The sequence below is a fragment of the Candoia aspera genome, chromosome 2 (assembly GCF_035149785.1).
Source record: "Candoia aspera isolate rCanAsp1 chromosome 2, rCanAsp1.hap2, whole genome shotgun sequence".
In the NCBI taxonomy this organism is placed as follows: Eukaryota; Metazoa; Chordata; class Lepidosauria; order Squamata; family Boidae; genus Candoia; species Candoia aspera.
The window spans coordinates 247589480-247616843 of NC_086154.1; the positions used below are offsets into that span (position 1 = coordinate 247589480).

Genomic DNA, 27364 nt, shown 5'->3' on the forward strand with positions numbered 1-27364 from the left:
ATATTTAGCTCTAATTATTATATTTGTTTACCTGAAGAATAAGCAGCACTATTTTGCAACCTAATGTAGATTAAAATTATTAGTGGATCAAAAATGAACTTTTCTTCATTTACCTAATTTTTACATACATTTGTGAACATAAAGTCACATTTCTGACATCTTCAGATAGAATACCTATTATGTATGTCATGGTAAGCATTTATAAAAAAATGAAATTATTAATTGAGAAAAGATAATCAAGCCCATAAATCAGAAAAATGGTTACATTGTAGTTTCAAAACTAAGTCAGCAAGAGAAATATACTAAAAGCATATAAATTAAATTACATTTAGGTGGCTAATAATCTGATTAATAATCAGAGCCGTACTCAGCAAAACAATTTTCAAGTAAATTCTTGAAATGGACATTTAAAGTATTCATCTGAGACCCTTCTGGCTGTGCTGTTGTAAGGAATAGTGGATATTTTTAGTGCAACTACCTTCTAAGCTATGCAACATTGTTATCTATATAGGCCCTTTGGTGCCTAATTCACTTTGGCACAAGACTTTTTGTGTACATGTGTTTTACTACAGTACATTGCATTGTTTTGCTTACTACATGAGGCTTAGACCTGACAATAGCTCAGGATCTCATTTTAAGTTCTAATTTGTTCAAGAGAAGATATACAGCTGAATTCCTTACTCTCCGCTTTTTGGGGGGGGAGTGGTTTGCAAGGTTCTGTCATTGGCTGTTCAAGAACAATAAACTGGGACTGGACTTCCCCAAAAGTTTGAATTGAGACAGGCAGTTCAGAGCTCTCTGTTCCACCTGATGTACAAAATAAGCTACTCGTGTTATCCCACATGCCTTTCATTCAAACTTGGAGCATAGTCTTTGAGTTCCTGAATCCATTCCTGCTGGCTGAACAAAACAGAGCAAGAATGATCCAGCAGCATGAACCAATATGCTTTCTCACTGACAATAAGACAGCACCTTCCACAACACTGGCTTTCTGTATGAATGTAGCAATAGTTTTAGTATTTTAACTGTTCTGAAAACGGAGTGGGCCAATGCCACCAGCCCAGGTGCAAACTGGAAATCTTGATTATTAAGAGATCAAATTATCTCATCATAAACTAGAATCACTGAATTAGAAGGAACCATTTGGACCATTGACTTCAACCCTCAGCTCAGTACAGGAATCCAAATTAAACAGCTGCAACGAACAGCTATCTAGATTCTGCTTGATTACATTCACAGAACAGGATTTCACAACTAATGTAATAAAAATGTTCACTTTTTGCATGACAATATGAATGGGAAAAAATCAAAATAAGCAAATTAATATCTTTACAAATGATTTTCAAGTAATTAATAATAATTTAACTGTCAAGGAAGGAACATTTTTCTTTTAATATTTATAGTCAAACTCATCAAGATATTAAGTGAAATGGATAAAATTTTGCAATCTTACCTTTATTTGATTTGGATGACTTGTTTTTGTTAGATTTGAAACAAGAGCTTCTCGATTTGTCTTCTCTGTCCTTAATAAATTTTTGCACATCATCCAAAGAAAGCTTTTGCAGAACAACTACTGGTTTAGCTCCTTTATTTAGATCTTCTACTAGTCCAATCTTCTCAACCTTATTCTTCGGTTCACCCTTAATTTCTGATTTTCTTGCTTCGTGCATCACATTGCCATCTTTATCACGTTTTATTTTTGGAATGATAAAATGTTTTAAAGCCCCAGATCTTCCCCCCAACAAATAACTGGGAAACTCAGCTTTACTATCACTGTGTGCTTTACTACTATCCATTTTGCTCTTATTACCATCTGTCCTCCGATCATCCTTACTGTTCTGTGATTTAAAACTTGGTCTATCTGGCCTTAATTTACTTTCCTGTTTAATACGAGGACTATCCGGTCTTGATCTCTGATCTCCAGAAGACAGCTTATCCCGGGACTCACCAGATTCATGTCTGTGTTTCCTTTCTAGTCTCTCTGCTTTTGTGTTATCAGATCTAATGATATGTTTAGAATCATGTTCACCCTTACTTGAAGATCGCAAATACTCTGGTCTTCGTAGCTTTGATGCATCTCCTCTGTATCGCTCTGATTCACCCCTGTCCTCAGTTTTTTGTTTAAGGCTATCATGATCCCGCCTCACAGAATCAGAAATTGAACGCCCATCAGGCCTCTGTTTTAATGAATCAGACCTTTCAGATTTTACCCTGGAAGGATCAGATTTCATGTCCATTTTATATTTCGATATATCAGGCTTCTTCTCCAATGAAGATTTACTAGAATCACGCCTGTTTTCATGTCTGTGTTTAGGGGTTTCTGGCCTGCCTTCATTCTTCTGCTTTGGGGTTTCTGGTCTGCCTTCATTTTTCTGTTTTGGGGTATCTGGCCTCACTTCATTTTTCTGTTTTGGAGTCTCGGGTCTTTGTCTTATTTCCTGTTTGCCATTATTTTGTTTACCCTCATTTTGTTTCACATCCACCTGTCTATTTTCATGCTTGCTTTCATGTTTAACTTCTGCTTGCTTGCTTTCACAGTGTTTAGTTTCTATCCGTTTACCCTCATTTTGTTGTATTCCTGTTTGTTTGTTCTCATTGTGTTGCACTTCCATCTTTAAACCTTCAGAATCTGACTTTTTCCTTAGGGTTTCAGGGAAGTTTTCCGTTTTTAGTTTAAGTACTCCAATAACATCGTCTTGGGGAACAAATACAGAACCATCATTACACTGCTTTATCTCTTCAGGCCTTTTGATAATGTCCAAGTCCTGAGTAAGAACTGCCTGAGAGTCTGCCCGTCCTGCTTGCTGTAGATCGATACTAACCATCAAGGCTGGCCGTGACCCATTTCCTGCAGAATTTGTCTCCTGAGAAGCTGGTTTATTTCCTCCTGTAGCACCTCCAGCCTCCTGTGGAAAGGAATCTTGTTTTCGTTTCTTTAAAGGCTTATCTGCAGATCAAAGAAAAATTAAATTAAAAAGTGCTTATCATTTTATAGAACACTTTATGTAGACACATGAAAACACATGTTTTTAGTATGTTCATATAAGATTATATAATATTGGACTACTGCACATAATTGATAAGGAACATTATTTGGAATGTATTTGCTAATCCCTTTGTAAACCATTTATAGAACATTGATAATAATTGTGGAAGGAACTGTAAGAGACACTTCAATGACCCCTGGTTGGTATTTCCTCAATTCTGAGTTTTCACAAATCAATTTGAACGTATCAAAGAAGCAAGTTGCTTACATATATATTTGGTTATTTGAATGATCACCCGAGCATTCACATATGAGTTTGGCATATAAGCAGACTCTTAGCCAAAATATTGTAAAACTGAATCATTTAGGTACCAATTTGAGCTGCATTTTTTCTTTCAGTTCAGTGATGGCCAAGAGAGGAAATATTTCTTAACCTTAAGTACCAAGGCAATGGGCAAGGGGTGTAGTTTTTATAATGAACAGAAGACTACTTGAAGAACCAAAATTGCGGTTATCCTTCACGATTTTTACAGATCATATATACATGGGTGAATAGCAAGCCAACTTACAGATCATAAAAAACAGTATTTCACAGCAATGAATACAATCTTTCCCAAGGCTTGCTTTGATTATGCCCAAAGTTCTAGGTAGCAGTGTCATAAAAAGATAAATTAATTTAATCAGAGAGGCACTAAACACACATCTGGAAAATGCACACATACATCAACAGATATGGTTGTGGCTCAAGTTGAATGCCAATGCCACTAAGCAGATAGAGCAGATAAGTGAACTCTAATAGATAGTAACAAGAGGCAGAATCAAATGTATGTTCTTTGAGTATAATAAGGAGGTGGGGGGATTACATTCATAGCAATTCTGTATGATTGGCTTACGAACTAAAGAAAAATATCACAGATCTGTATGGAAAATAAGTGAAAACCTGAATGTTCCATACAATCAGTACTAGACTCAGAAGATTGGAATGCCGAAAACTCATTGTCTAGCGTGATTAAATCTGGATTATCTGCTTGTTGAATGTAGGCTTCCTTCACCAAGTGGAGCAGAATCACAAACCATTGGCAACACAGACATTAAGAACACAGTCCAATGCTCACTATCCAATTAGAATAGCAGGAACAGATACAATTCCTCTCTATCTGAACAAAAGGCTTTGCCTAGGGAAGTACCTTGCTGCAATACAAACAGCATTTTCTTTGACTGTACCACACTGACATTCATCTATGCCTTCTACATGTGAGACAAATTCTTGAAAGAGACAGTTCTTGATCAAGTCTCAGTTCTTAGGAATATTCAGAATTCGACTCAAAGAATCATTACAGTAGAATTCTTCCAGGCCAAGTGAATGGCCATCAGAAAAAAATCATTTGTCCCAAAGGGGAACCACAGTATGTAATATAGACATGGATAGGTTCTATCCTGACTACTGATGTGAGAAGCTGTACTGTCTATAATAGGACCGCACTGATATCTCTGGGACTTCATTTCAACCTGTTCAAGATACATCCATATCGTAATATTAAAATAGATGTAACTGCTCAAAGTTAAAATCAGCTAGCAACTGCTATCCTTGGTCTATTTTTCCAGAGATCAACACACTAAGATGCAAATACACATTCTAAATGCTCTTGGGTTTGGCCATGATGAAAGATTTGAAAAATCAAGGTTTCAGAGCTGCATGCAAAGGTTGGAAATCAAGTCTGTGCTATCAATTGGACTCACATCTGTTGCACTCAAACTGCTGTGATGAACTTGGTCCAGGATAAGGCATGAGCAGAGTCCACTTCAGCTCAAGGCTTGTCTTGGAGCAAGACCATGAGACTTTCTACCATATTCAGCGTTATTCCAATGAAGTTGGTGGTCTGAGTCAGATTTAAGGAAAACTTCTCTGCACTGAAACAGAGTCAGAGAGAAGCTCACCTGTGAAAAGTGATTTCAACATAGAGCAAGAGTCTGCAATGTGTAGAGGCCACTAACAGATAGTTTTTATGTAATAGTACCTTACAATGTATACTTGGAAATGAGCAACAGCTACCATTAAATGGAGACATGTGGTACTGCAGCAAATCTAAGGAGAACTAATAATAAGTAAGAGTCGAGGAGGATCACCAAGACATAGGTGAATGGTGTTAAGAAAATAAGAATTTTTCAGATCAACAGCTTTTTACCAGACACTCAGAGATGAGTACTGTGTGAAATTACTGTCTGAAAATAAAGCCTCTTAGGTCCAGAATTGGCCTCAATCTTCAGCAATGTTTCAGCATGTAATACACAAGGAAAAGTGTAAGAGCTGGCGATTCTCAGTCCAATAGGGATTCAAGCTACTATTATGTAAACTATCCACTGCAGACTTCCTGTTATCAACAAAGAGTGCCACCTCCTTTCAGTCCACCATAAGGCTGTGAGAAAAAGCCTGGAATTCTTGTACCATTATTCTTTTCATCTTAATAAATCTTGCTAAAGATTTGAAAATTTGCATTTGAAAAAAGAATAACAACTCAGGCAGCTCAGAAATCCCTGACAAAAATAATTAGTATATTTTCCAGAAGGCAATACTGTAGCTCTTCTATTGTGTTCAAGTCAGAGACAATATATACTTAATCAAGAAGAAGGGATGTTGAAGTACTTGAAAGAAAGATTCCCATAAGCAGAAGAAATTTAACCTCTGTAATACTTCTGTAAGATCTATAATGGGTAAAGTGAACTCTCTATAGTAATCTAGTAGTCTTCAAATGTTCCAAAAGCATGAAAAGTAGAGCACATCAAGTGAAAAATTAATGTAAAGATGGCACTTATATACGTACCTAGATTTTTAAAAGACAAGTCCCTTAAAATTGAGCTAGACAATGATTTTTATCCTTAGGAAAAGAGTTGGGATGATGGCTGACAGAATCATTGCCAAATGAAGGGAACTGATGGTTCAGAGGATAGGACCATTTTATGTACTGTTGTTTTTAATTATTGCAGCCTGCCTTTGTGTTGTTTAGAAGAGATCGTTATCAATGGAAGATCAACAACATTCTAGCTAATTGCCCATGTGAACCTTGCAAAGCCATGCATGACAGTGTAGTGCAATCAAATCATCTAGTTTTAGCATAGCAGTTCACAATATCCTGAGCAGTATGATGTGTTGCTTGGTCAGGTGAGGCATCTCTGCTTCAAAACTTTTGGCTAATTCTTTGTTATCTTTAGAAAGCTTCTCCATAAATGTAGAGACATTCTCCCCATTGAAAATGCACATATTGTGCTATGCATACCTGGTACTTTGTTATGTAGAATGATAGTACTGTTATAAAATACATTTATCTTCTCATTTTGTCAACCAGTTACCTCTTTTTATAGCCTGTGTGTAAAAGAGTGAAGGAGTACTACAGAATCCTGTTTCTGCCATGAAATCTTGGCCAGTTGGAACACAGATATTCCTATCAACACAGTAGACCTTTGATTACAGCTGAAACATAAGGCCAACCTATGGCAGCTATTACTTTTCTGCAGCCTCAAGAATATGAGCATCTGCATAACTGTTCAATGTAGGGCCACATACCCTGTAAATGTGATATTGGGTTTTGATTACCCACTCCAACAATGGAGAAGAAGCTTTATCAGAACTGGGTTCTGATTAATCCTCTTCAAAATCAGGAGATGCTTAAAGAAAATTTTATTTTACTCATCAGAAGGCCAAAGCTAGAGGAAATAAAAGAGGTAACAATGGCTGAAAGCATGGTTAATACAGCAATGGAACTGGTAAAGATGCCAGAATTATTGGGGGAAATGATACCAAAGTAACTGACAGATTAACTAAACATTTCAAGTTAAATGGTGACTGTGGTTGTAAAGGTAAAGTCGAGACTGGTCTCTTGTTGAGAATGAAACACTACAGAGAGCATATCCAAATAGCTGGCATTGCCCAATTTTGGCACAGCTTTCCAGTATATGAACTGGAGAAAGTAGGAAGGAAATTATAGGATCTTAATGTCTGAAATTGTGCATAAAAGTTGTTATGTTAGCTCTGACACTGATAACTGCAGAACGGGTACTTCCAATAGAATAACAGGGATGGGTGAAAATGATGAAATCCTGTTAGAAGAATATTATGCAACTTTGTTTGATCTATAGCAAATAAATAAGTAAATAGCCCCCACCCCCACACAAACAAGGTTCCTCCATGTGTGAGAAAACATTATGGAAAACCACTGAAAATCAAGGGATCATCTAGGTGTAGACAAAATATCAGGATTACATGGAATTCAGGCAGGGAGTGAAGCAAGCTTGAATAGGCATGTTTGAAATTGACAAATTCATATGTTGGGGTTCAAGCTGGGCAGGGATCAATTAACTGTTCAGCTGGCAGAATCCATTTGGTAGACAGCTCCTCTGTACAATGAGATGTCTTGAATATATACCTGAAATAATGCCGAAACACTGAGAGAGATATCTGGCCTGTGACACCATCTTCCCAAAACAGAGTGTAAAACTGAGAAACCCAGCTGCATCAAGTCTATGTGGTGAAATGTTAACATCTGTGAGATGGCCCTTACCAAGGCAGAAAAGACACCGAGTATGGCAGATAATGAACAGGACCTTTCTCTCATAACCATGTTCTAAACAAAAATCTAAAACAGGTGATAAAGAAGGGTTCTAATTGCTCCCCCCACAAAAAAAGAAAAATACAAAATGGAGAAAGAGAAACATGCAAGTTGGTACATGTGTAGGACTATAAACCTCAGCATTAAAACTGATAGGATTCTCTGTATAATGCAAAGATCACATTTCAACTCAACAACATCCCTAATTAACTGAAATCTACTTGTACAGATTTATGATCAGCTTGACACTGTAGTCTTAAGTAATAAATACTTAGTAGCCTTTTGTGAACTTGCAGATTTCCATAGATTAAGCACTACCCAGTTGTAAAACACCATTGGAATTCAGACACTCTCCCATATCATGTAGCCTGCTAGCTAATTAACAATCTATTTGTTTCTTACATTTCCAGGAAGAAAAGTTTTATTCAAGACATTCTTAAATTTAGTGGGGGTAGATCACAAGCTTGAGATAATTACAGATTTATTTTTGCCGTCCTGACATGCATGTTTTTTTGATTTCAAAATGTAAAAGCTGTTGTTTAAACTTACTAAACTATCAATAGTTTAGAATGAGATCTCCAAACTAACAGCCTATTGCAAAAATATATCAAACTTGTCTAATTAAGAACTTTTTACCATGAATAATGACACAATATAAATAAAAATTAAATTAGTTCAGAAATTTAGTATGAATAGGTAGAATACTATTCTAGTTTAAAAGTACATATTAAATCTTTCACTTAATCCGAAGCACAGTAGTGTTTCATACTAGCAGAAGAAAGGAAATAAACAGCCTCTCATGTTATCTCTGAACATTTAAAGGAGTAACTAGGTTAAGTTCATTTAATCAAAGATGAATGTGAAGAAATAATATATTTAATTCTGGGAAACAAAGTTCTTCAATATTTAAATATGGCAAAAACAAGACAGACAACAGTGCACTGTAGATAAAAATGACAAACTCAAGTGCTATGTTCACTTTGGCATATAATTATAATGAAATTAAGCTAATGCCTAATGAGGATAATTTGAATACATTTGGTTTATATGCAGCAGAACCTGGCAATTAAAGTAGAAGAATGAAATTTTTGTTCTGCAAAAAGCCAATAAATAACCCCTCCCTCTGGCTTAATGCATGAAAGAAAATATAAGGTGTGGAAGGCACAATATGGTTATACTCTCCAGTGATCAGACTGTCTACAACCTTGAACTAATCTTGAACAGTTTCTAACCAATGCTTAAAATTAATAGATTCACAGTATAGAGATTAAATTCATTTTGCCATTCATTGGCTACAGTATCTCCATACAGAATTCTCTGTATGTCTTGAAACAGTGATACAAATAACACTTCATCTAGTTTTGTAAAACTTTAACGAAGTAAAAGTGATATTTATTTTGCATACACACTGACTCATGATCCAACTATGACCTCCTAAATAATCTTCCCTTGAAATTATGTTGTCTAAACCAGTTATTCCCCAAATATACTACCATACGCATAAACTTTAATTTTTTACATTTTCATGAATTTCAGCCTATCTTTGATATAACCTAGATTTAATATAGTGTTTTTATTTTGTTCCAGGTAATAATTAAAATATTGAAATGTAATAAAATCTGTATTGGCTCATGAAGAATGGCAAAGATTAGTCTAATTTCAGATTTGAATGTTCAAATATAAATCCTTCAATGTTTTCTAGTCCACATTTCTCAAATTATACCATGACAGTATCACAAAAAAAACCTTCTTGTAATCTCAGTATGTTCAGTTCAACTGAGCAACTAATCCTCTTCCACACTGTCAATTCAATCAATTTAGCAAGATGTGTTTTGAATAAAGGCATGTTGTCTGCTAAGCTCTCCTCAAGGAAAAAAAAAACTATACAGCAAATGAAAAAACAACATCTATTATTAAAATATACTGTACTTTGAACAAGCAATAAGGTAAATTTTTAGGACATAATTTACCATAAATTATTTTTGTCATTACAGCGAAGATGCAACACAGTATATTTCTAAAAACAATAAAGAGGCTGAACCAATTATAATAACATTTAATAACTAGCTATGTATCTTTAGTGCAAATATTCAATTTAACTGAAAGGGACACTGTTTTGTACACAACCAAATCTTACAGCTTAATACTTTGGTTTACGATTACGGCACATGAAATCATATTGGCTATTTGAAACTTCTCTAAGTAAGAAGGAATTTTGGAATTGAAATCATACACACAGTTGTTAGGTTTAAAAGGACTCCAGATATGGTATGTTCCTGCATCACCAAAGTTACAGTTCAAATGTTTTAATTAATTATTCAAGGCAGAGTCTTCTTTTCTGAAGTTACCTGGGGTTTTTGTGCACAATCTTCCCTCTGATTTCCAAAACTTCAACAGCATCATCAAAATGGGCCTACTATCTGACTATGCACCCAGGGCATATAGATACTTGCATTTATTGTACTGATATCTGGATTCTAAATCATACCGAGGCCGAATTTGGAAGCAGTGCTCATACACTGCCATCAGCTACTGCTTCCTTGTCACTGCTGCACCATTGCTATGCCTACTTTCCCTGTTTCAAATAACTTAGACACACAGCTAGCCCTTTCTTTTATAGGCCAAAAGCCAACTTGAAAATCCTCATGAGGAGGACAAAGGAACCGACTACAGCCTATTCTTCTTCTTCTGTATACAATGTGGACCATAATTGTAATTTCAAGTGTGCAGTGCTATATGAATCCTGACTGCTGGTTGATAACATGCCCATATATAATAATACAAAAGGCCAGAAAAGAGGTAAAACGCAATAAAATGCAGCCTGATAGTTCCTAAACAGAGAAATTATTTGCTCATGTTTTTTCTTCCATTCTCAAATATATTTAATATCCATTTATAGATCGTAAGTCAGAGTTCAAATGAAGGACCTCAAACTATTATTTTTCCCTTCACACTTTTTTCCTGTTATAAACAGACCCCACAGACTCCATGCTTCCCTCTGATCAGGAATGGTTTGGAGAGTTTCATCTGCCACCTTTGTTCAGATGGAACTCAATTTGTTCCACATTAGAGACAACTATACTATATAATCTATTCCTTCTTCTTTCTCTTACATAGATCTATGATTATCAGAAATAACTGTACATTGCCTGTTCTAATCTAGGACCACCCCACTTGTTATTTTTTCACTTCCTCCTGTCCTCATTCATCTTAAATTCATGTACAATTATTCTTCGAGAAATCCTGTTTTTCTTAATATACTTTCTTTTAATGTCTCAACATTTCCTCAAGAAATATATCTAAAACATCTTCCTTGGGGGAAAAAATCAGTATTTTTTAAAAATCCAATTTAAATCCACTTGAAAAAAAGTGCAATTTAAATCTTTCTGTATCCACAAGATCAATTTCAGAAGTTCTTATGGTCTTCAAAAATCAGAGGTAATAAATCTAAGGCAATTTCAATCTTTACATTCAAATGCAATGAGATTTATTTCTGAGTAAACATGAATGGAATTGCTCTACAATTCTGAAGGTATAACTGCCTAATGTGCTCGTCTATTAAGAGTTTGGAATTATTCAGTTTTAGTGTTCATTTGAATGACATAGATCTTTATGACATGTCTTTGCCCTGATTCAAACACCACACTAAGCCATAATATGGTTTGCTTGATTCAGGTTTAGGATGCTGTGAAAGCAGTTTTAACGTATTTGCTAAAGCATGCTGAAGTACTATAGCTTTTTGTGATTTATGAACCCAGTCTGTGAACAGGAGTGAATAGGTTTGAGCAAGAGGCCATCTCTTTGTAAAGTACTATTAACTCGCAGTACTTAATAAGTATACTCTTCAACAGTTCTGATATCCTGAAACTGCCTGCTGTGTATTGTCAAAAATGTTGCCCTAACGCAATTGCACAGTATCTTTCCAATACCAAGGATATTCAACTAACTTTTAGACTACAAGCATTTTTACCTTTGTCTTGCACTTCTTTTGAAAACCGTTCCCTTTCAATAGCTGATTCCCGTTCTATCCGTTCAATTTCAGCCAATGCATCCAATTCTACTTCATCATATGGCGTAATAGTCCCATGCTGTGAAACCTGTGGATGTGTCTGTACCAAAGGATTTTGAGGTTGTTTTGCAGAAACTGAAGTGTTCGGTTGTAAAACAGGCACTTGTTGTGCCTGGAGGAATGCTGTTTGTTCATGCTGCGGCAAACACTGAGCAGCATTTAGAGGCCTATTAATATCCTGTGGAGTAACTGGCGTTTTAGATGTCTGTCCTGGATACTGCACATTAAAAGAAATATCCCCTTCCGATGCATTACTGTTTTCCAAACCAGAAAGCATATCGTCCTGCTGGTCCATATCTGAAGATCTTATACGAGTGAGTCTTAATGTAAGTTTAGTCGAGTCCTTGGATGGAGAACTAATAATATCATACATTGCAGCTTTTTCAGTCTGGTCTTTTTCATCCTTGACTAACTTCATTTTCTTTTGTTTCTTTTGCTTTCTTTCTGGAGAATCTAACAATATGTCTGGGGGAACATCTCTAGGTGATGAGTAAGGTGGAGGCTGAGATGGAAGTATTAAAGGCGGTCTTGATCCTAGAATAATAATTCAGAAAAACTGAGTAGTTATGTAGATTCATATTTTCATGAAAGCACACACAATGTAACAGCCTTTATTAATAATTCATATTAATACATATATATGTATTTACAAAATAAAAAATGAATTCTGAAAATGAATTATCTTTACTACAACAAAATCTATACCTATCAATCTGGCAATCCACATCTAGCAGAAGAGTCACTCTAAGAAATATGGCAACAGTTTTGACATAGTAAGTTCACAGTTCAGATCAAGGTGTCAGCTATTAGAAACAAAGATTAAACAAAAATCAGCCAATGCAAGAAGTTTAAAGATGGTTAGTTCCCCTCTATAATGATGAAAGCCCAAAATAAAATATAAACAATAAAGCTGCATTGCAACATAGACACATAACATCAAACATTAAAAGCTTGCATATTTTATATGCAAGAAGAAAATATATTTTAAAAAAATAGCTAGATTACTTGCCTTTGCTTTTTTTCAGAGATTGACTGACACCACTTGTATATATAAAAAAATGTTGAATATTTACAAGCTGCACTGTAGTTGCCATGACACTGTGTACATTGTTATTGTTTATAAGCTTCACATTGGGGTATGTTCAGACAATATATTTCAAAAGAATAAGCAAAGTGATTATTAAAAGATGTGATATGAAGTCCAAACACACTCCTTTTCTCTAACAAACTTTTACCTTATTTTTGTCTCCACAAAAATATTTGGGATATCATTTAGAGTCCATTTAAGAACTCAAGTGGGGATAAAAATCATAAAATGAAATTAAAAAAACCAATGATTATTCAAATTGCTCTTTGTCAACTAAAAATACTTCCCTTTCTCAGTTATAAGTCTCTTCTGCACTTCAGAAAATAGTTAGGAACAGATTACTTATTTCTGTCTTGCTGTTGCATTTTCAGCTAATGCACATCACAGATATGAGACTTTAAGAGTAGTTCAAAACATCAGTATATTATTTCACCAATAGATAGGCTATAGTCTCAGAGGCAACTGAGAGGCACTACTTAATAGTTTACATAATATCTATACTTTAAATTCAAATATATCTGAAAAACAAAGTCTATATATACATGACAGGCATGTACTTGTCTCCTTCATTTTTAAAAGCCATCTTTTAAACTTTACTACTGTTTCTAACCCGCAATTGTGAGTCTTACCCTGTTACTTTGTGAGACAAGATCTAGCCCTTTAGTATGTCATCAACCTGATCTACCCATAAAACTCAGATTTTTAAAGATTTGCCTTTCAAAGAAACAATTTTATTTCATTAGGCAAGATACTGTAAATATATAAAAACTTCAATTTTTTTAGATATGAGCAATTGTATAGTAGTGTTTAACAAATATTATTTATTCCTGGTCCAAAGCTATCACTCCAGCACTGTGATATGGAGTTCACATCATGTTTTCAGCATCCCAGATAAAGTACAAAATGAATTTTGGACACTCTCTTATAAGAAAGTATCATGAGAATCATTATTTAGTGTTGAAGCTGGCAGTTACATTTTATTTTTGTTTTGCATTAAAAAAAACAAAATACCTAGAGAACACAGTAAAAATATCAGGTATACATTGGAGACTAAAGAAGAATATACAATTTATGTAACAGCACTAAAACATGTATCTACATTCATCTCAAACTGATGGAGTGGTAACAATCCCTAATGAAAAGTTTCTTGAAAATAAATTCCAGCATTGAACAAGCTGCATAAAAGGACTTTGGAATTGCTTTTCTAGATTTTTTTCAAAATAAGCTTCTAATAAATCTGCTTTTGAGTACAGTTATTATGGAAAGGACTTCAGTTACATTGACAGTTTACTTCCATCTAACTTTGAGATATTAAAAAAGTAGAAATCAGCAAAGGAAATACTTAACCTGAAGCTGTGATAATTATATGCAATCTTCTGAAGAATATTTTGCAAATAAACATAGCTAAAGCATATAGGAAGACATACAGACTTAAAACTCTACAGCTCTACCTAGATTCAAGAACACATATTTTCCAAATATTTTATCAGGTAGCTTGGTCTATCTGAAAATTTCCATGACTGATTTATCCTTAGGTGAGGAGGTCTTTTAATTAGATCTGTTTCGCTTCTTAAACCATGTGCAGCTTCAACAAATGTTAAGTGGCTCAGTTTGATTGGTATCAGCAATTTTCAGGTTCTGGAACAATTCAAATTTGCAAACGCTCACTGCTTCATCAGAATGCCTAATAGGATCCAATTAAGGATAATCCTTAATAGTCAGGATAGACTTTCACTTCACAGACATAGACTTTGTATGGATAACTACAATGAAATATGGAACTCATTTTTACAAAACATAGTAATTTAGGGAAAAGCATGTTGGTTATATAATTGTATTAGACACACACAAATACACACACACATATATGCATCATATTTGCATTATCTAATATATATTAGATATAGTAATTATTGTTGTAATGACATATTATTTTATTTTTGTTATATTTTTCTTATTTTTAAAGTACTTGTTACATATTTTTTATAACATATGAATCTTTATGTATGTTTTTTCCTTTTTCTGTCATTATTTAAAAAATGAATAAATAAATAAATAAATAAGATAACCTTTCACTTCTATTAAAGTAAATGTTCAGCGGTCGCTACAGATGAAAGTCAATTTCACTTTGATGCCACAATATACAGTATGTATGTTTGATACCTTAGTACATATTTAGGAAATCCTAGAAGATATTCTTCAAACACATGAGCTGTCTTATTGTGCCTTAATTCCCCCCCTCCACTTTTATCTGCAAACAGTCACAGCTGGAACAGCCTTTTAATCAAGTCACCCCTATCATTCAGAAATTCATCAAACTAACAGGAAATACCAATCAGTATTTCATTCAGCAGTATACCAAATTCCAAAACTTGTCAGCTTTTTCTACAAGAAATTAGGGATTTTTAAAAATTCTATGTTGACTTTATTTGAAAGCTTCCTCATCAAAAGAACAGTTGCCAGGATGCCCCAATAAGTCAAAGATGCCCCTGAATTCTTTAATTGTAAAAGTCAGTGTAATCATGTTTTGAATCAGCAATGTTAGTGGTATGAACAGTTTTTAATGAGAATAAATAAGTGGTCTGTAGGCAAGCCAGAAGAACCTCTGATGACATGTACTAATTATATGTAACAAAAATACAGGTCCACTGAAATGTTTATTTACCTTTTAAAAGCTGGTTTATCATTTAAAATTTTATTAAAATAACTGAAATCCTTAAATCCAAATTCTACTTTTTCCACAAAATTTCTCTTATCATTTTTATTATGATGAAAATTCTTTATCATTCTTCATTTTCATTGATACTATTCTTAGTTCTTGAAATCCAGTCCATGGATAGTGTTATTTTCTTATTTATTCTCTAATAATTTTATCCGAAGTAGAATGGTTCCTACCAATCTATACAATTCAGAAATTCATAAATTTTGCAGCATGTAAACCTTACAAAACTTTTCCAGGTTTAATGAACTATAAAATATATTCAAAGCACAACCAGTCACTTTAGGTTTGACAAACGTAAGGATCTAAAAGGATATACAGTCGCAACATAACTAATTTTAATGAATGCATGAATAAATAAATAAATAAATAAATAGCTATTAAAAATTACACTGAAATATTAGAGCAAGGCAGCATTTAATAAACTAAACTTCACAGGTGGAACTGACAAATACTTAAACTTTGGCATGATATATCATATGCCACATAATCAATTCAGACCATCAAGTATTGAATGTATCCCTCTCCATTAAACAGAAACAAGCCAAAAGTAACAACTGGTGATTCAACGAAGTCTATATCCCCACATGCATTTTTATACCTTTATACACAAATTTCTTTCAATAAATGGCTCTCCCTTCCTAGAAGAGGACAAAGGAAAATAAACTCGAATTTGAGAACCTGATTTGAAGGCATTCTATTGTATAAATACTCATTTATTTTTTTTAGATTTATCAGTAACTAAGCTAGCATAATGGGCTCTGTGACATAACACCTGAAAGAGGAAATACTTACCTATAGCAAATTATCAAAATATGTATCAGAATCTTGGGCTTTTCTTAAAATCAAGAGGACTTTTAGGAATGAACACACAAACTCCTAATATACCAAGAGTAAGAACAAGTTTTTTGTTCAGCTTTTACATTTCTGAGCTGCAAAAGCACACCTTTGGTTTAACAGTATGCACAAAATGGCAAAAAACGATTATTTTTGAAGACTCTAAAAAAGGTCAATTACCATCCAAAAAGTAAGTAGCCATCCTTTCTGAAATGGTCTTTCTTATAAAGTTAGTACAGTTCTAACGTTAGTTCTGGCTTTTATTATGGAAGAGAATAAAAAATCCAGTAAGTAAAACAAAACCCAATATGCTTAAATAGAATATTCACAAAAAAACTAAGTCACAAAAATGGAGTCTACAATTCTACAACTTAAAATAATTAAATCATTCCCATTAACCTTTTAATGCCAATTGTTAACAAGTATACAGAAATCACACCCGAAAACATGTTCCGGGATGAATACTTAGAACATAATTTAAGCTGAAAGTTTGTTCAGCTCATGAAAGTTTAAATATAGTACTTTTTCAATGCAGAAAATTGATATAAAAATACGAACAACATCCTTCAGATATTTAGTGAACACAATAAAGTAAACCAGGATGTTCTGATGTTCTATACATCAGCCAAGCCAATGAACAAACCCGCCATCCTGGGCCCAACGTTTGGGAAGCCAGGCTCTGCCTGTCACAAGCCAGGACAAAGGGTGAGTGATGGAGGAGTAACACCTCCTTAAAAAAAAACAAAAAAAACGTTGGTCCAGCTGGCCCAGCTGGTAGCACCTTGTAAGGGCCCCTTTCCAGGGTTACAGGAGAAGATGGTCAACAGTTTTGAAGGCGGAAGAGGACCCTACGTCCCAACGGCAGATAAAGCGGAAGAACTATCTTCACCTAGCAGCATCTGTACTTCAGTGAAGCCAATGAACATTCTTTCAGACCACCCAAAGTTTTTTTTTTAAGTGGATGAACTGATCAAGATAACTCCCCTTTTGCCTTTGTCCTACAATAATTATTGTCAGCTTAGCATGAAAGTAAAGATCAACGCCAAAGGGAAAAAGAGTGTGTGTTTTTGTGTGTTTTAAATATTTATATTAACTCCCCAGTTGAGAATACCTTTCCTCTCAAATAGATCTGGCTTGCACAATCAATGTTGTTTGCAGGAATGACTTGTTTATTTAGAGATCCATTTAGTTGGAAGACTGACAAAAGCCTTTGTGATTTATAAATCGTGCTATATTTGTTACCACCTGCTGTTATAATGAAGAAAATAAGAATCTACCATTGCTAAAAAAATTAATTAGAAATTATTAAGATAGCATTATGATTTTAATTATTAACTATTAAGATAAAAGTTTCATCCAGAAAATCAGCAATGCCAAGATTCCATTCTTTTAGATCAAGGATGAGCAATCTTTCTGAGGTCAAGGGCCACACTTTTTTAAACTAATGGTTTTGGTTTTCAAACACTACATTTGCTGACTAGTGACATTATGACTTTATAGGAACAGGCAGAACCAAGATTTCCAGACCATTTGGTGATGGTTGACTCATATCTCTCTGTTACGCCCATTAAGAGATGGGACTGTGTGAAATGTTAAAAGGCAGTTAAATCAAATCATTCATTTGAAATGATTCAATGCATCAAATCCTGCAAATTGCCTATGTGAAGACATGCTTTTTATCGTATCAACTGTTCAAATCAAAAAGACTCAATATTCAAAGTGAACTGCCTGTTCAGCTTCTCAGACATTCAGATCAAATTGACCCATTAGATCAAATTATTTGAATAAGATTGTATGTGGTTCACACACTTTTAATAAGTGATTTAGAACAATGAAAGTAGACTTTTCTTTGCTCATAGAAATTACTTCCATTTCTCTCATTGTTGCAGTATTCAACTCCATAAAGAATGAAGTTTAGCCCACTAGATGGCCTTTCAGGACTTCAATTAGCAATGAGTGTTTGGAACTACAGAACAATGGAAACAGGTATAGGTAGGTCAAAGGTTGAAAAATATTAAAATTTCAAGTGGCACTGGGAACTAGGAATATGAAATTTTGCTTTCTCCTACAGAGAAAAGGGGACAGATTGAGGAATTTGTAGCCTGGTTCCCAGTTAAAAGATGAATTGTAGATTGAAATTTTAATGTAACAAAACATTTAATTTTTTAAAAAAAATATTTTAATTGTAAAAATCCAATTTGTCAAAATTAATACTGAATTTAAATATTCATAATGATTTCACATTTCAGATCATATTCTTCTTATATACCCAGAATTTATCTCTGTCAAGCATTACTTGTGGATCTGAATCCCAAAGGTGATGTCAGCATCTAACTTTTAAAGGGATAAAAAGTGAACATTAATTAATTTCATTGCCATTTGACAATATCATGTTTTGTACTGGCCCATCCAACTTTTTTGTCATAGTCTTACCATGGGGGGCGGGGGAGGGCAACACCCAGCCCAGAAAAAGATTGCACATCCCTGAACTATAACAGGTACCTTCTTTATTTGAATTTTTAGAAGAGTCCAAGTAGAAGAATACAAAACTATGAAAGTACCTTTGGGGGTTCCATCACTTCCAGCAGGAGAACATACTGACTGTGGTGATCTCAAGGAAAATGATGCAGTGTTCCTTATTGAAGAATCACCATCCTGGGATAATTAGAAATGAACAACTTTTTAAATATAATTTTTATGAAGTGGCTACAACAATAACTCCCAGTATTTGTAGCAGTTCTATCATATTAGGATCTAGAAAAGATCTCAGCCATGCTTTGTTTACAACTTTCATTACTGAAATTAGACTTTGCTCGGCAGCCATGAAAGCTTTTGGTAGATCTTTCTTGGCAGGGGGTAAGGGTGGTACTAAGGAGTTTTCCTTAATTCTTACTAGATGATTAACAATGAAAACCATGCGAAGGTCAGACAAATTGCTCTGTGGAGAGGTTTTCAACAAAGCTAACAATTTTAATATAATTTGGAGCTAAATACATATACATCAAGAGATGTTTTAAATGACCAGCTCATCTACCACTTCAGATAGTTCAGTGAAAACAGATATTAGCCTGTATTAATTATATATACAGTTCACAGAATTTTTGTGCATTTCTCTCTTATGTTCCTGTTTACATCATCCAAAGACTGAAACAAGAGATAACAAGTGACAATAATAATAACGTAAGACTACAGTAAGAAAGGTACCACGGAGAGGTTTAAACGAGAGGTCTTACATAGGACATTTGATGAGGCATAACCAAATCAAGTATAAGTTGTCCCACAACCATAAAAACAAATTCAAGTGAGTGTAAACATTCCTGAACATGCAAAGGGAAATAAGCATTCAGGTTATCATATACTGGAATGTTTTAAGTTTAGATAACATAGGAACACAGAAACATGAGAGTAAGATTCATTCTTTTCTGTTCAGATACAATGCTTAATAGTACAAATACTAGCAAGGACATTACTACTCATCACTTTTAGTCAACTAATTTATAAAATGGGACTCAGAGCGAAAGTATGAGCTTAATTCTTAATTTCATACAGATAAAACTGCACATAGCTAATTCATAATACAAGTACCTAACAAAGACATATTTAATTCAGAGAACAGTAACTTCTTGTTTATAAAACTTAACTAGTGATTAACCTGTATTAAGAGGTAGAAAAACTAAAGGCTAACATAAATATTTCTTACTTCACTGCTTATTCTGTGCACCATTTGTAGGTAGTCTTCGCTAGAGCCATGTCTTGAATTATCAGCATGGTGATTGGCTGAGCTGCCCAACTGACTTGTAATCTTATTTTCATGTATATTCCTCATCCCACCTGAGACAATAGGACTGGATACTGAAGCTGAAAGTAAGATTATACAAACACACACATAAACATTTCTAACACTTTCAAGTACATCACATATTTTGTATTAGACCTCAACCTGCTGTTCATTTTTTCTGGTGTCCATTCTATCTTACAGGACTGCCTGATTTCCATTCTGAGCAATATGTCTGCTTATACTACAGCCTGTTATGCACAAGGAACAATATTAATAACATGGGTTGCACAATCCGTATGTTCCAAAGAGAGTATGAATTACACAATTTTAGCCTACATGCATTGCATCTAAAGGTGTGAAGGCCTTAAAAACCCATCAGCATTTTGCAAAATACCTGTCTTTGTAGAGAATGCTAAGAGTAAGTATTACATATATTTTAATTTTTCTCAAAATTAAAGAAATTTTCCCCATCACTTCAAAATTTTCAGAAACTGTATAACTCTAATAGTCAAACATGAAGCCAATGTGTGAACATGGAATAGGTACAAAGACATATCAGACTCAGTCAGATTCTCATAATTACTCTGATGTACACCACAGAATAGATTATTTAGAACAAAATACTGGTCACTACAAATGTTCCTTCTGGTATGATGTAATGGAGCTGCTACTGTAATTCCCCTTCACATTCATGTAGCCAAGGAAACACAAGAGTGATATAACTAAGATCTTTGTACAGGGCTAAAATTTCTGTTGCTCTAGCCACAATTTCATCCCATGGCCAAGCAAGAGTCACACTTGAATTGGTTAAGAATGCAGAAAAAATGAATTCAGTGGATGAAAATAAGTGGCATAGATTTGGAGAACAAAAGAAAAAAAAACTTGAGTGCAATGTTATAACTCAAACACATATTCCAGAATGTGGTGCAGATACTTCTAACAGAGCCAAGCAACAGGAATTTTCAAGGTAAGCCGCCCACATCCAGTTCTGAGCTGTGAGGAGGCAGCCACAAAATAGATGGATTAATGTTATACTTTATGATATGATGGATTAGTGGCTGATCTTATGGCAAGATAACCTAATGAAAAATTTTCTCGAAGAAAGACACTGCTGAACTGAAGTTATCAAAGCTATAGTGCATGATGAATGCAAAGTGATATTACATAATAACCAATTGATTATTAGAGAAGATAGTACAAACAAAATGAATCTTTTAATGCACGTGCTTGATATCTACCATGCAGCATATGTAAATATCAACAAGTCTAGGAACATCTGGTTTATGTCACAACCTCTTAGAGAAGGATTAAAATAGGAGAAGATTTTGGAATAGGAGGACAGATTTTGTATCTTGAAAAACAGAGAATGACTATAGGAAACTAGATCTTTTAGAAATCTGCAGAGAAATCTGCAGGGATTATTTTGACTGATAAAATTCAAAATCTCTCTGGGATGATGGGATTCAGGAATATCACCTTTACTGTAATGGAAGTTTAAAAAGAAGAATTGATCGTAACATTTCAAATAGTTTCTTAACAACAGTCTTCAGCATTACTAACAATTTTAATTCTTTGTACAAATACAGTAACCTATGTCTATGGTCAAAAAGAACTAAGAATATGGCTGACACTTGTTTACAAGAAATGTTCAGTTCAATTCCAGATCTATACCTAACTGAAATTAAAGACTCAGTTCTTTTGGAGTTACTGCCATATGGTCAAGCAACTTGTACTGTATCAGCAAAGGCCTTCAATTTCATTTCAAAGATTCTCAGAGGAAATCAGAGGAGATGAATAATTAAAAAAAAAAAAAAGAATTTTATTAAATTTCAGAAAAAGATACAAGATACAGAAAAAAAAACTACAAAAGAAGAACTAAAAGAGTGTGAAAACACAAGAGAAAATTTTTTAGATAGATTACAAAGAGAAGTGACTTCCAACTTTAAACATCAAGGATATACAGCAATTTCCCATAATCAATCCCTTACTCTATATTAAACAAAAATCACGCTATTTCTACAAGTCAACCCCTTAGCACATTGTAAAAATCATTAAATACCATTGCTCTCTCCCTCTTTATTAAAAAAAGAAAAAATATAAATCACCTAATCAACTTCCCCCCAAATAACCATTACTTAATTATTCCCTTCCTACTACTATTCTAGATATTCCTGTCTACTATAATAAAGATCAAAAATAAAAAAGTATGTCACTTGTCTACCACTATAATTAATACAAAAAACATGAAGAAAAAACCTTAATAATCACAATCCCAATAATTAACGGTAAGTGAAATCATCCAAAGCCAAAAAAACCCCATCCAGATAAATATTTTTAGTCCCTTAACCCACTTCAAAATAAACCAAGACATTTACATATCCCCATAATAGGCACAGAGCTATTTTCTTAAAGAAATCGAACAGCCCAACTGCTCCCCTCATAAACACAGACCTCTTTTCAAAAATCTCCCATACATAATAACCCCTTCTTTTCCACAGCATTCCATCAGAAAGTCAAATTCACTCATGTCTTACAGCTCAATTTCTCCGTTTAAGTTCTTCAATTCAGCATTGCCAGTTTCATCCAGGATTTCAAAAGAAGCTCAAATCTGTCATGAGTACTGCTGGTGAGCAGGAGTGGGGCCCTCTTCAGGGGGAGAAACGCATGCATAGTTTAGAAGTTTTGAATCTCCCATCAAAGAAACAGAAAGCAGACCCGCCTTAGATTTCTGGGTTTTTCTGTGAGGGTTTTCCCACTGCCTTTCAGTTTAGTAGGAATTTCTGTCTAGTAGAGTAGAATAATAAACACTAGAGACTCAACCAATCATCTCAGCATGGTTCTTCGCTCCAAGATGGGACAAAATCTCACTCTTGGGAGAGACATTTCCATCGCTGGTAGATTCCTCAGGTTTATCCACATCATCTCAAACCAGATGGCACATTTTAGACCACATATTTTTCACAACGCTCTGAATGTCTTGCATAACAACTTGGCAGAAATCAGAAAAAATCTGCTTAATATCTGTTTTAATATATTGGTGAAAGTCAGAGAAAGCCTGGTTAAGATCCTCCATGTCTGAAGCAGTAAATTATGGTGCCCTCTAGATACTTAACCAGCAGAAGTGAAAGGTAATGGAAAATTTCCGAATTGAGTTAAGGTAACAGACAGTTCCCAGAGAAAGTACTGGCAGGAAAGTAAAAGTTCAAAACGGCAGATTCAAGGTGTAGGAAAAATGCTAAAATCTTCAAAATTAGCACAAAAATAATAGGGAGACAATAACATACTCTCAACCCTCCTTAGTATTGGATGGAAAGCAAAATCCAAAGCTTAAAAAAAAATAAAAAAAATAAATCACAAAAATATTGATAAGCACCAAGAGAGATTGTTTCTCCTTAATGTAGAAAGCCGCTCTTAGGGTACGAATACTTAAAAAAATAATAATAAATTGGGTGCTTTAGAAATGGGGTGGCTGGACTTAATGTCATGAGTAAGGATGGCGAGCAGGGGGCTCCCTTCCAGACTGTTAAGCGCATGCGTAGCACTGAGGAATTGGTGAGCCATTCCAAGAGGCACAGATTGGGACCGCCTTAACCTGCGGGGTTTATATGGCTGGGTTTTCCCACGTTTCTTCAGTTTGTTAGGATTACTGTTATGTATTATCAATAAAACATTAGAGACCAGATCCTTGTCTCAGAGTGTTTCCTGGGAGTTAAGACATCAATCCTAACAAACTCCTACTCCCATCGAAAGAGGGAGGAACAAGAAATTAAGGAGAGATTTTTAGAAATGTCTGCAGAAGACCAAGAAATGTGGCTCGCCATCCAGCAATTGGCAGCAGCCCTACAACACCACCACCACCAAGTAGATCTCCAGATCAACACATTACAAGCTGCCATGCTACAGCAGTTACAACAACCAGCTCCAATTAACCCACAACCGGCAGCAGCAGCAGCTCCACCAGTAATGTTGAGATCCCAGGGCAGTCTACCAGAGAAATTTGGAGGAGAAGCAGAACAGCTGAGAATCTTTCTCACACAGTGTACTATGTTCTTCGATAGCAGACCCGCAGAGTTTCCCACAGACAGAACCAGAGTCACTTTCATCCTAGGCCTGCTAAAGGGACCAGCTGCCAAATGGGCTATTCCCATGGTGGAGAACAACAACCCGATTCTCAACGACTACCAGAACTCTTTGGCAGGGTTCCGAGCACACTTTGACGACCCGATCAGAGAAGCCACGGCCAGCCGGGAAATTCGGAAGCTCAAGCAAGGTAACAAGAGGGTGGGAATCTACATTGCGGATTTCAAGTTATTAGCAGGAGATCTGGACTGGAATGAGAGTGCATTAAAAGACCAATTCAAACAGGGGCTGGATGAAGAGATTAAGAATGAATTAGTGCGCCAGGGAACACCAGCTACGCTAGACCACGTTATCGGTGGTCATAGATGCCAGACTAGAGGAGCTTAGGCAGATGCAACCGGGGAGAAACAGAACCCTCAGAGCGTTTTCAGGATTTCCAACTCTCCCCGTAGCAGCCGCTCACTCAACACAAGAGGAGCCAATGCAGATTGGGGCAAGCAGGAGACTGATTTCCGAAGCTGAGAGGCAGAGAAGGAGAGAGAGAGCCCTTTGTTTCTACTGCGGAGCCCAGGGGCACATGGTGAGAGCTTGCCCAGCGAGAGGCCAAGCAGCCTTAGTAAGACCCCCAGGGCAGGCAGCTGAAACAAGACCCATCCCCGCCTCTGTTTCCAATCAGGGAAACTCCGTCGGTCTCCCTCCACAGAGCTCAGCAGGGAGACCATCAATCAATTAAGAAGGGCTCATTCCGAGGATTCCAGACAAGCCTTTTACTACTTACCAGTAATAATCCATGTCAACCCAGAGCACCAGGTCAAGCTAGAGGCCCTCGTGGATTCTGGAGCTTCAACTAATTTTATTGATGCGCAGACCGTACAAGACTGCAACATCCCGACCAGAGAATTACCATGGCCCATAGACGTGGAGACCATTGACGGCCAGCCCCTCAAGGCAGGGCCAATTAGAAGGCTCACAGAACCGGTGCAACTGACAACGAGAGACCACACTGAGTGGATCCAGTTTTATGTTACTGCATCGCTTAATGTGCCGGTAATCCTAGGCACACCTTGGCTGAGGATCCACAACTCCTTGCTGAACTGGACTACAGGAGCAATCTCCTTCCCAGCTGAGGAATGCCAGCACCACAAGATTCAAGCCGCCCCACGCTTTCCAGCAACCAACACAGTCACTGAAGCAGGGGGGGTCCAGTCGCCAGCCAAGTATGCGGTTTTGCAGACGTTTTCAGCGAACAGGAGGCCACAGCACTACCCCCCCATAGGGACTGTGACTGTACCATTGAGTTACTACCAGGAGCCAAAGTTCCGGCAAAGAAACAATATTCCATGTCTCCCAGGGAACTCGCCACCTTAATTAAAAAATTACTTAGACTCCAATCTCCAAAAGGGATTTATCCGACCATCTACTTCCCCAGCGTCTGCTCCGACCTTCTTCGTACCAAAGAAGCCTGTCCCGTTGGCACCTGCACCCCAGGAGACACCCATGAGAGTAGTACATGATTTCAGTCCCCTCAATAAGGTAATAAAAAGAGAATCCTATCCTCTGCCATTAATCTCGGATCTGCTAGATTGCTTACAGAGGGCACGCATTTTTACCAAGTTGGATCTCAGGAGTGCATACAATCTCATCCGGGTGAAAGAGGGGCACGAATACCTGACTGCCTTCGACACCAGGTTTGGCAAGTTTGAGTACCTTGTTATGCCCTTTGGCTTGTCTAATGCAGGAGCCATATTTTCCAGATTTATGAATCACGTTTTTGCTGATTTATTAGATAAGTATCTGGTCGTTTATCTAGATGACATATTAATTTTCTCTGAGGATGCCACAACTCACGTAACCCATGTACGTAATGTTTTGCAAAGACTGAGAGAGAACAGGTTGTTCGCCAAGCTAGAGAAGTGTGCCTTTGATTTAACTGAAGTACATTTCCTGGGCTATATAGTATCAACAGAAGGCATATCCATGGATCCTGCTAAGGTCCAGGCAATTCTCTCTTGGCCACCTCCCCGAAATGTTAAAGAGGTACAAAGGTTGTTAGGATTCTGTAATTTTTATCACCGTTTTATAAAAAATTACAGTGACCGTACTAGACCCCTCACACAGCTTTTGAAGAAAGGCTCAAAATTCATCTGGGGGGAGAGACAGCAAGCAGCCTTCCAGGAATTTAAGCAGCTCTTTGCATCCCAGCTGCTCTTAAGGCACCCTGATCCCACGAAGCAATTCATAATGTATTCAGATGCTTCCGATATTGCCATTGGGGCAGTGTTATTGCAATATACAAACAAAGCCGAGAATACATTGCTGCCTTGTGCTTTTTTTTCACGCCTGCTCTTACCAGCAGAGAGAAACTATGATGTTTTTAACAAGGAGTTGCTGGTAATTAAAGCAGCATTCCAAGAGTGGAGGCACTGGCTCGAAGGGGCGACCTTTCCTGTGAAAGTTTGTACTGATCACAAAAATTTACAGCTTCTACAAAACACCAGATCCCTCACCCCATGCCAAATCAGATGGAGCCAGTTTTTCTCCCGTTTCAATTTTGTCATTTCTTATGTGCCCGGGTCGCAAAACTGCTTGGCAGACACCCTGTCTCGATCCTTTCAGGCAAGCCCCACCGCTCACCAGGAGGTACAGGCTACTATATTACAACCTCACAACTTTGATCAGTCTATGAGGGGGAGCCAGACAGAGATTTTAGCAGCAGGCAGACAAGCAGAGGACCTATTTACAAGAGCCAGAGCTCAGCAGCAACAGGACCCATACGCCAGGGCCCGGATGGATGACCTCCAGAGGGCCCTGCAAGACAATGCCTCACCATTCAATGTGGAGGCAGGAATACTCTGGCATAGTGGGTGGTTGTATATTCCCCCTTCATTAAGGGAAGAAGTACTGAGACTTTGCCATGACCACCAAACGGCCCGCCATGGAGGCGTTTTCAAGACTCTCCATAGAGCTCTGAGAGACTACTGGTGGCCCAAGATGGTTGCAGACATAAAGGGTTATGTTGCCTCTTGTCACACTTGCAGACGAGCCAAACCTCCCCCAGGGAGGCCCACAGGCCTTTTGCAACCCCTACCCACCCCCAGTCAGCCTTGGGATACTGTCTCCATGGATTTCATCACTGATTTACCACCGGTCCAAGGGCTGACTTCCATACTGGTGGTAGTGGACCTTTTCACAAAGATGGCACAT

At 36.3% G+C, this 27364-nt stretch overlaps 1 protein-coding gene across 2 annotated transcripts in view; it reads right to left on the reverse strand.

Annotated features, from left to right (window-relative positions):
* NIPBL (NIPBL cohesin loading factor) overlaps positions 1–27364 on the reverse strand; it is a 186149-nt gene that overhangs the window by 74085 nt on the left and 84700 nt on the right. For both annotated transcript variants that reach the window (XM_063295737.1, XM_063295738.1), the window contains exons 7-10: positions 20003–20160; positions 18864–18957; positions 11561–12193; positions 1454–2947 (exon numbers count right to left, since the gene is read on the reverse strand). In XM_063295737.1, the coding sequence (XP_063151807.1) occupies positions 1454–2947; positions 11561–12193; positions 18864–18957; positions 20003–20160 (2379 nt within the window). The remainder of the gene's footprint in view (positions 1–1453; positions 2948–11560; positions 12194–18863; positions 18958–20002; positions 20161–27364) is intronic.